Raw genomic sequence first — 14,387 nt, 5'->3', positions numbered from 1 at the left:
AATAATGTCAGCAAAGCAGCTATTCTGGATTCTGTGCATTTAAAAAAATTAAAAAAAAAAGGGGGGAGGGGGGAGGAAGAAAAACATTAGAGTAATTCTTGGCTTCCAGGACCTGGAATGCTCATTTTAAACAAATCCTTGAATATATCTATGAAATACTAAAAGACAGTCAAATATTAATACTATACATTTACACAGGCTGGAGAGGACAAACTGGATAGTCTGTTGTCTATTATACAATTGCACAAGGCTCCTGTGGTGTGCAAGCACAGAATTAAAGCAATGAATGCCAAGCTGGTTTCTAACATATTTAAAAATAGGATTTATCTCAGAAACAAACAAACAAAATCTAACAAAATCAGGTTTGATACTGGTTTTGTAAGTAGTGATACTAGGATTCTTTCAAATATTTAACTTAATCCCATACGAATCCTGATAAAATATCCCTGCTCAGAGAGCAGTCTGTGTTCAATACACTAACACAGGGGGACTGATAGACCTAAAAAAATGCATTAATGAGTTATCCTCATTCTGTTAAGGTGTTTTCAGTGGCTCTGCCAGGAACCACATAGTCTTGGTCAAATACCATTCCAGATATTTATCAATGGTCTAGAAGGAAATAAAATTAATTCTGATCTAAACATCAGCTGATGGCAAACTGTGTGGTGTAGCGAAACGATAAAGTCAGTTATTCAGAGCATCTTGGAATGAAAACATAAAAATGAGTGGTAATGTCCCCAGACAAGCTGCATTATTGGTTATCTTTACCTACTGGGAAGCTGAGCTCAAACCAAAATGCATTTTAATACAGCATAAAGTTGCATGTATAGGAACAAGGAGTGCATCTTACACCAAGAGGGTAGCTGTTGGTGTATTGCTGGGACACACTAAGATTTTAAAAAGATATCTGCCTAATTTCCTGACTACAAAGCTCCCCAGCCCAGTGCTGATGAGAAATAAATGGATTCGACTGCTCCACATAGGAGTACAGGAATTTCTTCCCGGAGCCATGTGGTGACATTTCCTTTATATATCACCCTAGTGAATCTAGAAACTACTTCCTAGGAAGACCTAGGAGGTCTTCTGAATGGCTTCCCACTCCACCAGGCGCCCTTGCAGGAATGCCATTAGGCAGATGAAATGATCAAGTCCATCCTAAAAGGACTCTGTCTCCTACCATAAATATAGCTGAGGTCCGTAGGTGATCATAGAATCGTAGAACCATTTAGGTTGGAAAAAACATTTAAGATCCTTGAGTCCAGCCGTAGACCGTAATGATGTAAGTGTGGGCAAGTTTCCAGCTGCCTGCAAGGAATAGTGAAAATGCCCGATGCCAAGTCCCGCATTACTCGGGAGTGTGGTGCATCAAACAGGGCTTTTGTGGTCCTGCCCTCAGCTCATCAAATACAAAACACAAACTTACCCACCAGATCTGCTGAACTTGTAACCGGTTCCTATTCTGGCTGCAGAATAAAATTCTCTGCCTGTCTTAATATCTGATTATAAGCCCGAGACCTCTGAGGACTGTGTGAGATAACAGGTACGGATCCAATTTTCATTTAGTTTACATAGGAAGAAAATGTACTTAAAAACTAACTTTCTTCCCTATGATGCTTTTCATTTCATTCATCAGCCTTCCACTTGCTTCTCTGCTTTCCGTGCCTTCCAGCACAACATTTCAGCAGCGTCATTGGCCACTTTAGGCAAAACAGCGTTGGAAACACATTACACGTGACAGCCAAACGTGTCGATCTGTTGACACTGGACACTGTGAGGTCGCTATTAAGACTTCGCAGTGGAGTATGAGCTGGACGGTGTTGGGATTAGATTGCTTTTTCTGTATCTGGAGGTGAAAGCCTGATGAAGTGTTGGGCTGCGTTATCAACAGAGCTGTAGGCAAGACGAAAAGTGCAAAATGACCTTTTCTTCGCTTTATTTCCATTCTTATGAGTGACCGAACACTTCCTAGTGCAGCCTTAACTGTGTCTAAATTTATTTGTGTTAATCTAAAAGGGGTCAAAACTCTACCCACGCTTATGCTGATGTACCACCAGAGCAATTCCACTGACACAAGCAGAGCTGCTCCGGGCTTCGGCTAATGCGATGTGAAGTGGAAGTTGGCTTAGGATGTCTCTCTGTCATGGTTTACTCACAGGCTTTAAGAATTGCAGAGAGGAAACAGATCTACATGTAAAGTGGGCTTCAGGGAAGAACTTGGGGAGTTTCCCTGAGTTTTAAGACCTCTCTTTTCTTTTTTTTTTTTTTTTCCCCTCCCCCTTCTCTCTCTTCCTTACCCTCATGTTGGGCAAAAAAAGCTTTCTTAAAGTACCCAGAGCTTTAGCTTTTTTTGAAGCAACTCAGGTAGCACTTCCACTGGTGGTGGTCATGGTTTCCACAAGCTTTAGTTCTTTAGCAGCTTTCCTATGCCAACAAAATCTTAGGTTTGTTTTAGTTACAGTCTGAATAACAGGTCCAAACTCTGCTGGGGGGGATGAATGATTTCTCTCCTGCTTCCTAGCCCACCAAGTTCCTCGTGACTACTCTTTCCCAAGGCAAGATGGGGAGTCCTTGCTGCAGCCGGCACTGTTCTCACCTGGGCTGCTCAGCAAGACCTGGACTCAGGGGAGCTGCTGGCTGTGACCCTGTGGCTGGCAAACAAGCTTTCCTTATTACCTTTTTTTTTTTTAATTTTAATTCTGTCCCAGCCTGTCTTTTTACCACTGATATGTAGAAATAACGCAGGGTGTGTGACAGTCACATCCGAATCAGAGTACAAAAGGCTTAGGCAAATTCTGTCTCTGAAACAACCTGCTTATATTTACAGTCATCGTATTAGATCAGTGACGTAATTCCAAATATTAAATTACAAGGCCTGTAAATCAACACATAGATATTGTCTGATTTATTGTCATATGTGAGTTGCAAAATTTTGCAATGTATCATTTGTGTTATGATACATGCCCCTTGTGTTATATCAATTCTGGTATCTGATATTGACAGGCATTATTTACGAATGTCTAGAATAGCATAAACCTGGTGCTTTAAAACCTGTTGTCTAGGTATTCTCCTGTTTTCTAGAAATTCTCATTTCCAGAATTTTATGCAATTTGCTTACCTCAGATGTACAGCATTTATACGAAAATTCAACATTGGCCTTTTTGAATTTGCGCACTTTTGTAGCAGCATTTTTAGTTTTGACGTTTGAGAGAAAAGCCCAGAGGAAAGTGTAAACTGTGGCCACAGAAAAGCTCGAACAACATTAGAACAAGATTGTGTCTGTTCCATACATAAAATACTTGGTTAATGATTCATTCTGACCTATTCATTAGTGAATGGTCCGGGGGTGTTAGAATGCCCACCATGTTTTCAGTGCTGCATTTTTGACTTGGAGCTCAAATTTAGCTGGCAGATATGAAAAATCCCATGTAGCAAGAAAAAACTTTAGTGATTATGCCACGGTGAATGCTTGAAGAGTTATTCCAGCTAAGGCTGATGTTAACTTATGTTGGTAATCCTCCCTCCCCTACCCTGTATAATCTTTTTTTCTTTGCGAAGAAGGTATTACTGTTGTTTTCTGCTGATTCTAAACACCTCATCTGAACCGGGGGCATTTCCTATAACACGAATAAAGAAGCCACCTAGATAGGCAGGGCTGCCTTTCGAGAAGACCCGGTGAATTGCTCACTGCAGGCAAGGGTCGCTGCACGCCTGTAGATGGAGTTAAATATCAAAGAACTGGTGCAGACCTTAACAGCGTTATGCGATGCAGGCAGACAGGACCGATGATCCCTCCTTTGCTGTCGCGTTGGTTTACTGTCCAGCTCCTTGCAAGATGGAAAGAGGTGTTACCACTAAGAATAGTTTGTAGATAAACTGGCTATCGTCTCCTACTGAACCAACCAGTGCAGCTAGAAAAATCAGTGCACTCCCAGGCACAAAAGTCCTTCCCCAAGTCCACAGAAGATACTAAAAAGCACAAAACTAAACACAGGCTGAGGACGGCCGCGTCCGAGAGGAAAGGTCCCCCGCAATAACAGTGCTGGCCATGCAGGGAAAAGCGGTGGGCACCGGGATTCCCAACCGTGCCGGCCCTCCCGGCTGGCCACGGTGCCCACGGGCTTGGGGCTGGCCGTGGGCCTGAGGCTCCGTTGCCTAAAGGGAACGGGGATTTGCAGGAGTTGGTTCCCTGAATTATCTCTTTGTGATGGATGACAAGCCATCCAGGGATGGGTACTGCTACTTCTTCCTTACTAACCACTTCCAATAAAGGTTCCTGCTAATGTTTATTTTTTTTCTCCCTTTTTTCAGCATATCCAGGGATTTTTTTCTCCCTTTTTTTCATCATATCCAGGGATTTTTTTTTCTCCTTTTTTTCATCATATCCAGGGATTTTTTTCTCCCTTTTTTTTCATCATATCTAGGGATTATTTTTTCTCCCTTTTTTTCCATCATATCCAGGGATTTTTTTCTCCCTTTTTTTCATCATATCCAGGGATTTTTTTCTCCCTTTTTTTCATCATATCCAGGGATTTTTTTTCTCCCTTTTTTTCCATCATATCTAGGGATTTTTTTTCTCCCTTTTTTTTCATCATATCCAGGGATTTTTTTCTCCCTTTTTTTTCATCATATCCAGGGATTTTTTTCTCCCTTTTTTTTCATCATATCCAGGGGAACAGGGGGGAACAAACCGCCTTTGACACCTTACCCTCCCGCTTCTTCCGACTCCGTGTTACTCACAGGCTCCCCTCGTTTCTTTCCACCTCGCTCCTCTCTTTTCCTACTTTTCCCTGTTGGAAAATCCGCTGGCCGGGTTGACTGAGGATAAATCAACTCCGTTACTGCGGAATGGTTACAGGGCCACTCCGGATTTACCCCGTCAGCTTAATTGCTGCCTACAGCTCGCTCGACCGCCCCGTTCACATTTAAAGGTTAACCAATTTAAAAGGGAGACTTTTGCCGCCCACTCCACCAGTGGAGCCTCCCCGTCCCCCCCCAGCCCCGGTTTGACCGGGGCAGCAGAGGGCGCTGCCGGCCCACGCGTGAAGAACGGCGGCGTGGGGCCGGAGGGGGGGGGGACGACGACGAACCGGACCCCCGGGGCTGCCCACCACGGCGCTCACCGCTGACGTGACAGGCCGCTCGGAAGTTTTTTTGGCCGGGGGAGCAGCCCTCCCGTTCGCAAGAGCCGACGTCTTTGGGCGGGGGGCTGCGCCGATCCCCCCCCCCCCCCTCCGCCCTCACCTCACGCCGCGGAGGGGACGGGGCGGGCGGGCGGGCTCCCCCCCCCCCCCCCCCCCCAGGTGCGCGGGGCGGTGGGCGGGGCGGTGGGCGGGGCGGCGGTGGGCGGGGCGGCCAATGGGAGGCCGTGGGGGGAGCCGGCGGCGGTCGTCAAGAGGGAAGGGATCAATGAGCGCCGGGCAAAGTTGGGGCCGGGCGGCGGCGGCGGCGGCGGCGAGCGCCGCGGTCGGTGGATTACAAACCCGGCCGGGTATGGTGGCGGGGCGGCGGCCGCCGCTGAGGAGCGGCGGAGCGCGGGAGCCCCAACGGTAGCGGCCGGCGGCTGTTGAGGGGAGATGAGGCGAGGCGGCTCCGGCCGCCCCTCAGCCCCGGAGCGGCGGCGGAGGAGGAGGCGGCGGGAGGAGCGGCGGAGGCGGCGGCAGCAGCAGCGGCGGCGGAGCGTCCCGTGAGCGCGGCACCGCTCCCGTCCGCGGCGGGGCAGGGCGAGCGGGGAGCCCCCGCGGGTGAGGAGGGAGAGGAGGAGGAGGAGGAGGAGGGAGGCTGAGCGGCAGCGGTCGGGGCGGCTGCGGGGGCAGGCGGACCCCCGGGGGGAGCCGCTGAGAGCGGCGGCGCTGCCCACCACCCCCCCGGCCCGGTCCCCTTCCCCTTTCCCCGGGCCGCCATGGGCCGCCCCCCCGCCGTCCGCGGGGCCCCGCCGGCGCTGCTGCCCCTGCTGCTGCCGCTGCTGCTGCCGCTGGGCGCCGCCGCGGAGCCCCGGCAGGTTTTCCAGGTGCTGGAGGAGCAGCCGGCCGGCACCTGGGTGGGCACGATCGCCACCCGGCCCGGTTTCAGCTACCGGCTGAGCGAGCAGCACGCCCTCTTCTCCATCAACGCCAGCTCGGGCGCCCTGCACACCCGGGCCACCATCGACCGCGAGAGCCTGGCCAGCGACGTGGTGGACCTGGTGGTCCTCTCCAGCCAGCCCACCTACCCCAGCGAGGTGCGGGTCCTGGTGCTGGACCTCAATGACAACGCGCCCGTCTTCCCCGACCCCTCCATCGTGGTGACTTTCAAGGAGGACACGGGCAGCGGGCGCCAGCTCATCCTGGACACGGCCACCGACGCCGACAGCGGCACGAACGGCGTCGACCACGGCTCCTATCGCATCGTGGCCGGCAACGAGGAGGGGCGCTTCCGCCTCAACATCACCCTCAACCCCAGCGGAGAAGGAGCTTTCTTGCACCTGGTCTCCCGGGGCGGGCTGGACCGGGAGGCCACCCCCACCTACCAGCTCCTGGTGCAAGTGGAGGACAAGGGCGAGCCCCGTCGGCGGGGGTACCTCCAGGTCAACGTCACCGTCCAGGACATCAACGACAACCCGCCCGTCTTCAGCCAGACCCTTTACCAGGCGCGAGTGCCGGAGGACGCGCCCGTCGGGGCCAGCGTTCTCCAGGTGGCCGCGGCTGACGCCGACGAAGGCACCAACGCTGACATCCGCTACCGCCTGGAAGGAGGCGACGGGGCCGGCGGCGGCGGGGAGGGGGCCGGCAGCCTCCCGTTCGAGGTGGACCCCGAGAGCGGGGTGATCCGCATCCGGGAGCGCTTGGACTACGAGACGCGACAGCAGTACTCGCTGACGGTGCAGGCCGTGGACCGAGGGGTGCCGGCGCTGAGCGGCCGGGCCGAGGCCCTCATCCGCCTGCTCGACGTCAACGACAACGAGCCCCGGGTGAAGTTCCGCTATTTCCCGGCCACCTCCCGCTTCGCCTCCGTGGACGAGAACGCGGCCCCCGGCACGGTGGTGGCCCTGCTGACGGTGAGCGACGCCGACTCCCCCGCGGCCAACGGGAACATCTCCGTGTCGATCCTGGCGGGAAACGAGCAGCGGCACTTTGAGGTGCACAGCAGCAAGGTACCCAACCTCAGCCTTATAAAGGTGGCGGCCGCCTTGGACCGGGAGCGCATCCCGGCCTACAACCTTACGGTGGCGGTGGCGGATAACTACGGGGCCCCGCCGCCGCCCCCCCCGGGCTCCCCCACTTCTGCTCTTTCCCCCGATGGGGGGGCGGCTCCTGTGAGCCGCTCGTCGGTAGCTAGCCTGGTGATCTTCGTGAACGACATTAACGACCACCCCCCCGTCTTCGGGCAGTCGGTCTACAGGGTGAACATCAGCGAGGAGGTGCCCCTGGGCAGCTACGTGCGGGGCCTGAGTGCCACGGACCGTGACTCGGGCCTCAACGCCAACCTCAAATACAGCATCGTCTCGGGCAACGAGCTCGGCTGGTTTCGCATCAGCGAGCACAGCGGGCTGGTCACCACGGCCGGCCCCGAGGGCGGCAGCGCCGGCCATGCCGCGGGCACGTCCGTCTCCGGCGGGCTGGACCGGGAGACTGCTTCTCAGGTGGTGCTCAACATCAGTGCCCGTGACCAAGGGGTGCAGCCCAAGTTCTCCTACGCGCAGCTGGTGGTGACCATCCTGGATGTCAACGACAACAAACCTCGCTTCAGTCGACCCGAGGGCTACCAGGTGTCCCTGGCGGAAAACTCCCCGTCAGGAACTGAGCTGCTGGTCCTGAGCGCCACGGATGGGGACCTGGGGGACAACGGGACTGTCCGCTTCTCCCTGCAGGAAGCCGAGCCGGCGCTGGCAGCGGTTGGCCCCTCCTCGGTCACCCCTCGCCGGATCTTTCGCTTGGATCCCGTGTCGGGCAAGCTCAGCACCATCTCGCAGCTGGACCGGGAGGAGCAGGCTCACTTCTCCCTGCAGGTCCTGGCCACTGACTTGGGCTCTCCTCCCCTTTCTTCGATAGCCCGAGTTAATGTCAGCCTCCTGGATGTGAATGACAATAGCCCCGTGTTTTACCCCGTTCAGTATTTTGCCCATATCCAAGAGAATGAGCCAGCCGGAACCTACGTGACCACGGTGTCTGCCACGGACCCTGATCTGGGACCCAACGGGACGGTCAAGTACAGCATCTCGGCTGGAGACACCTCCAGGTTTCAGGTCCACGGCCAGACGGGGGTCATCACCACAAAAATAGCCCTCGACAGGGAGGAGAAAACTGCTTACCAGTTGCAGATCGTGGCCACCGACGGCGGCCATCTTCAGTCGCAGAACCAAGCCATTGTCACCATCACCGTCTTGGACACCCAGGACAATCCGCCTGTTTTCAGCCAGGGCACGTACAGTTTCGTTGTCTTTGAAAACGTTGCCCTAGGTTACCACGTAGGCACTGTTTTTGCTTCCACCATGGACCTCAACACCAACATCAGTTACCTTATTACGACGGGTGACCAAAGGGGCGCGTTTGCCATCAACAGAGTGACGGGGCAGATCACCACAGCCAGTATTATCGACAGGGAGGAGCAAGCATTTTACCAGCTGAAGGTGGTTGCTAGCGGTGGGGCGATAACTGGAGATGCTATGGTCAATATTACTGTCAAAGATTTAAATGACAACTCCCCGCACTTTATTCACGCGGTGGAAAGCGTAAACGTGGTTGAAAATTGGAAAGCTGGGCATACCATATTCCAGGCCAAAGCTCTTGATCCCGACGAAGGTGTTAACGGCGTGGTCCTTTACAGCCTTAAGCAAAACCCAAAGGGCCTGTTTTCAATCAGTGAGCAAACAGGTGCCATAAGCTTAATAGGGCCACTTGACATAAATGCTGGGTCTTATCAGGTTGAAATCCTGGCCTCGGATATGGGGGTGCCGCAGCTGTCCTCTAACTTTATCCTGACCGTCTCCGTCCACGACGTAAACGATAACCCGCCTGTGTTCGACCAGCTTTCCTATGAAATTACTATTTTGGAGTCAGAGCCTGTGAATTCCAGGTTCTTTAAGGTGCAGGCTTCTGACAAAGACTCGGGAGTGAACGGCGAAATAGCTTATAGCATAATTGAAGGAAATACTGGGGATGCCTTTGGCATATTCCCAGATGGCCAGCTCTATATAAAAAGCGAACTGGACCGTGAACTTCAGGAAAGATATGTTTTACTGGTTGTTGCCTCTGATAGAGCAGTAGAGCCGCTCAACGCTACTGTGAACGTTACTGTAATTCTGGAGGATGTAAATGATAATAGGCCCCTGTTCAACAGTACCAACTATGTATTTTATTTTGAAGAGGAGCAGAGAGGTGGATCGTATGTGGGTAAAATAAATGCCGTAGATAAAGACTTTGGGCCAAATGGTGAAGTCAGGTATTCGTTTGAGCATATGCAGCCAGATTTTGAGCTGAACACGGTGACGGGGGAAATAAGAAGCACTCATCAGTTTGACAGAGAAGCTCTTATGAGGCAAAGGGGGGCTGCAGTATTTAGTCTCACGGTAATAGCAACAGATCAGGGGTTGCCAAAGCCTCTAAAGGATCAGGCAACTGTACAAATCTACATGAAAGACATCAATGATAATGCCCCCAAATTTTTGAAAGATCTCTACCAGGCTACTATATCGGAACTGGCAGCAAATCTGACGCAGGTTCTGAGGGTTTCCGCCTCAGATGTTGACGAAGGGGTTAATGGGTTGATTCACTACTCTGTAATCAAGGGAAATGAAGAAAAACAGTTTGCAATAGATAGTAGCACGGGCCAAGTAACCTTAGTAGGCAAACTAGATCACGAAGCTACCGCGTCGTATTCGCTTGTCATCCAAGCGGTAGACGCTGGAGCGGTTTCCCTAAGCTCAACTTGCATGTTGAGCATTGATGTATTGGATGAAAATGACAACAGTCCTTCCTTCCCTAAATCAACCTTGTTAGTGGATGTCTTGGAGAACATGAGAGTCGGTGAACTTGTGTCATCTGTCACTGCCACCGATTCCGATTCGGGTGACAATGCTGACCTCCACTATAGCATTACGGGGACAAACAATCATGGGACCTTTAGCATCAGTCCCAACACCGGCAGTATTTTTCTTGCAAAGAAACTGGACTTTGAGACACAATCTCTGTATAAGCTGAACATAACAGCAAAAGACCAAGGAAGGCCGCCGCGGTCATCGACAATGTCGGTGGTAATACATGTTAGGGATTTCAATGACAACCCTCCTAATTTTCCTCCGGGGGACATCTTTAAATCTATTGTTGAGAACGTTCCTGTTGGTAGCCCTGTCATTTCTGTGACTGCTCATGATCCGGATGCGGATATTAATGGGCAGCTAACGTACGCGATCATTCAACAGATGCCAAGGGGTAATCATTTCCGTATAGATGAAGTGAGAGGGACAATATTTACCAATGCTGAAATAGATCGCGAGTTTGCTAACCTCTTTGAGTTAACAGTGAAAGCCACCGATCAGGCTGTTCCTGTGGAGTCCAGGCGATTCGCTTTGAAGAATGTGACCATTTTGGTGACGGATCAAAATGACAATGTTCCCGTGTTCATATCGCAAAACGCTCTCGCGGCCGACCCCTCGGTTGTGATCGGTTCGATCCTCACGACAATTATTGCTGCAGATCCTGACGAGGGCGCCAATGGAGAAGTGGAATATGAAATAGTCAACGGGGATACCGAAACCTTTATTGTGGATCGCTATAGCGGGGATTTAAGAGTAGCGTCAGCTTTGGTGCCTTCTCAGCTCATATACAATCTGATAGTTTCTGCCACGGATCTTGGCCCTGAAAGGAGAAAATCCACCACCGAGATGACTATAATTCTGCAAGGGCTTGACGGGCCTGTTTTCACTCAGCCGAAATACATAACCATCTTAAAAGAAGGTGAGCCTATTGGGACAAATGTGATCTCTATCGAAGCGGCGAGTCCGCGGGGGTCCGAGGCTCAGGTGGAATATTACATCGTGTCCGTCCGGTGCGAAGATAAGAGTCTCGGGCGCCTCTTCACCATCGGGCGCCATACCGGTGTCATCCAGACCGCTGCCATTTTGGACAGGGAGCAAGGAGCGCGTCTCTACTTGGTGGATGTTTATGCCATTGAAAAGTCGTCTGTTCTGCCCCGCACGCAACGAGCAGAGGTAAAGCTTTTATTCAGTAATTATTTACCTGTTTGCTTTCTGAATGAGCCGTTTTGTGTATTTGTAGTTAGCTGTTTTACAGGTGGTAGTGTGCAGCAGAAGACCCGAAAGCTATGTCTGCTGATTCATTAGTGAAAGACAACCTTTCAATTAGTATACCTCAACCTGTTTTCCTCAAAGCAGCCTCCCTAGAAATTTGAGAGAGGCTTGGGCATAGCTCTTGAATTTGGCTACTGTAGGCACAATGTTGGTCAAATAAACTTTAGGTACTAAATGCTTTAGGTGCTAGAAGCTTTAATCGCGGGCATTTTGGAGTTTCGCGTGCCTTCTCATTTTAGCAGTTGTTAATTATTTTAAGTCTTTCTGTTCCTGTGTGAATTACAGCTGAGCTTCTCTCGCTACAGTCATCATGTCAGCATTTGTCTGAGAAGTGGCCAGCAGAGGACTGCTCTGAACAGCTCATCCAGTGTCTCAAGTCCTGGATGTGCTTGGCATCCCTGCCTGGTTAAAAGTCCCTCAGATAGGTCTCCTCATGCATCTCCAATTTAGGTTACTACTTTACCCTCACTGATGAGTATGCAAATGGTCTTGTTTCTGTTCTGGGATGTGGCAGACGGTAAAAGCGGAACGTTTTAGCTGGCAACTCTCCTTATCACAAAGCTGTTTGGCTTGACTGAAGGCTCTTTAAATGTTCTCTGCGTGACTAGCTTGAGGACCAAATGGTGGAAAGCGGGTTTGAAACATCACCTGTACAAGTGTTTTATTTGCTCTGTCTGGTAATTGCCCCACAGAGCTGATGGTTTACACCGTTCTTGCTCTCTTCTGCGGGCACACTGAGAAGCCTGGTGTGAAAGGGAGCCTCGTCTTTTAAGTTGGACCATCTTCTGCGCTTCGCTATCAGCCAGTTAACTTGCAGTCCCTGGCAGTTTGGGGAGTGGGTCAACCAGCAGAGGATGCTGGCTGGTAGCGTGTGGCGGTTCAACCATTTCCCTCACCAGCGGAACGTATTACCTCAATATTGCACAGCCCTATGCATCCCAGGCATTGCCCCCAGCTGTGCTTCCTCCTGGGAGTTACGTCTTAGTTTTGAGCCACCAAGGATACTGTGGTGGTTTGGGTTTTTTTCTTTTTGATTTCAGCAGATGTGGTATTTCTAGTTCTTTACTTGGCAGCTGTAGCTGTTTCTCTTCATGGCTGCTTTTTTTTTTTTTTTTTTTTACATTGTATTTTAAGTCTGATCTGTATAGGTGTATAACCTCGCTCTCCTGTACTGGCAGTGACTGATGCTTTACAGAGTAATTGTTAGGCAGGGAGTTTGAGCGCTGTTCGAACTCAAAGATTTCTTAGCACGGATGAGAGAGCTCATCTTAGTGTGTGTGCTAGGTGCTGTTGATTATCATGTTTTGAAGAGCAGTAGTGTATTGGAAAATGACCTGTTCTAGTAGTGCTGCTGGTTCAAATAATTCATGCTATTTTTATGAGAAGATTCCTGTTATACAAGTCTTTGTACCCCTGCTAGTAATTTGTAAAAGCCTAAACCTTTATCCTTTTTTTTCTTTTATTATTATTACATCATATTTTGTCTTGACAGATAGTTGTTTTGAGGGTTAAGCCTTTGTCAGTGGGTATTTGGATCACAAGCCTTCAACTTTGACTCTGCCTCCGTGACCAAAGAGTTTCTTGACTGGAGAAGGACTCATGAGAGACCCTATGGCTGCAATAGTCTCACATGTTGTGAAAGTATTTTAATAAGAATATTTGGTGAGCAGGGAAGAGAACAACCATTGAAACTTTAAACAAATTTTACATTGTTGAATACAAACCACTCCTGAAATCAAAAACAAATGTTTTATTCTGTAAAGAGCATTGAAAGCAATAGTTGGGAGCTAGGATTTCATATTACTGGTTGTATCTTTATAGCTTCTAAAATGCTTCTTCTCCCAAACGTAATTAGCTTACTGTGCTTCTCTAGAAATATATTGAAAATTATAATCAGCTATCAACTTTAAAAAACATAACCATATGCAGTCTTTCTCCTGACTGATTGAATTTCTCTGGAATGGCTTTTGCTGTCCCAGGCTTGAACAAGAACCACTACAGTGACATTCTTTGTGCAAGCTGACTGTCAGTGGGTGCTGAATAAGCAGCGCAGCTTTTTTTCATGTTGCTTTTGGATGGCAACTTTTGGGGGTTTTGGTTTGATGTATTCAGTGCACATATTTTGGTCTTAGAGTTTGCTGCCTATCTTCTCTCATAAAAAAACAACTAATACCCAAGTGCGTGAACATCGTGTCTTACCTTTGGAAACTCCCCTTAAAGCACACTCATGCTAAAGTCTTTCTGCATCAAAGGTGTAATTTGGAAGGTTTAATGTTTATTCCAGTCCTGGTTTTTGAGATAATGGCTTGAGTGGTGGTATAACCAGGACACTGACGAGGGACAATGAACGTGCGTGAACCTGTAGAATATCTAAAGCCACAAAACTAAAGTGTTCTTTTGCCCATGATGTCTTCAACTTTTTTTGGTATATACATGGCAAGATGAAGACTGACTGATTTTAGATTCCCCCTTGAGAATTAAGTTGTAAAGCATTGATGCAGACATGCAGACAGAGCCTAATAGGTCTGGTACCACTACACCTGATAGCTTTCTGAACAGATAAGCTGGATATACGTTTTGTTTGGGTTTGTGTTTAGGTTTGAGCTTTTTTTGTTGTTTGGGGGTTTTTTGTGTGTGAGGAAAAAGCTTGAGTATTGTGTATTTTCTTTCTTCCTTCTCTTCTGAAGAGTATATTGGGTTTTGTTTCTGAATGTGGTTAAAGAAAAGGGTAAAACAGTAATAGGATCTGCTTAACAACTTCTGCATTCTTCACTGCCTGCTATGCCTTCTGCCCTGATGCCAGACATCATCTTAATTGCGCTGTGGCATTCGAGTGAACCGCTGAGCACTCAGAGCCACTCACTGTTAAACTTGCTGGCTGAGATTGATGAAGAGAGCAGCAGCAGCAAGAAAGTTAATAGATCTTTTGCCTAATGTAGACTTTAGGAATGGTTTTGGGTGACAGATACCTGGTGTGAAATAGAGATATTTACGGCTTCGAAACAGTGACTAGGCTTTGTCTAGCCAGCAGGCAGTATAAAAGAAAAGCAGGCTTGCGTGAAACCACTTACTCTAGAAGTGAATCAATCCTTGTCCTTGAGAA

At 49.7% G+C, this 14,387-nt stretch overlaps 1 protein-coding gene across 1 annotated transcript in view; it reads left to right on the top strand.

Moving 5' to 3' along the window:
* Positions 1 to 5,438: 5,438 nt before the first annotated feature.
* The window catches only part of FAT4 (FAT atypical cadherin 4), a 149,739-nt gene continuing 140,790 nt past the window's right edge, over positions 5,439 to 14,387 (top strand). Inside the window, exon 1 of the mRNA XM_075036840.1 lies at positions 5,439 to 11,185. Within this exon, the coding sequence (XP_074892941.1) occupies positions 5,900 to 11,185 (5,286 nt within the window). The 5' untranslated portion in view covers positions 5,439 to 5,899. The remainder of the gene's footprint in view (positions 11,186 to 14,387) is intronic.

Source organism: Buteo buteo, chromosome 1 (assembly GCF_964188355.1).
Source record: "Buteo buteo chromosome 1, bButBut1.hap1.1, whole genome shotgun sequence".
Classification (NCBI taxonomy): Eukaryota; Metazoa; Chordata; class Aves; order Accipitriformes; family Accipitridae; genus Buteo; species Buteo buteo.
Note: the sequence above shows the minus strand (reverse complement) of the source record. Positions and strands in the feature narration are given on the sequence as shown.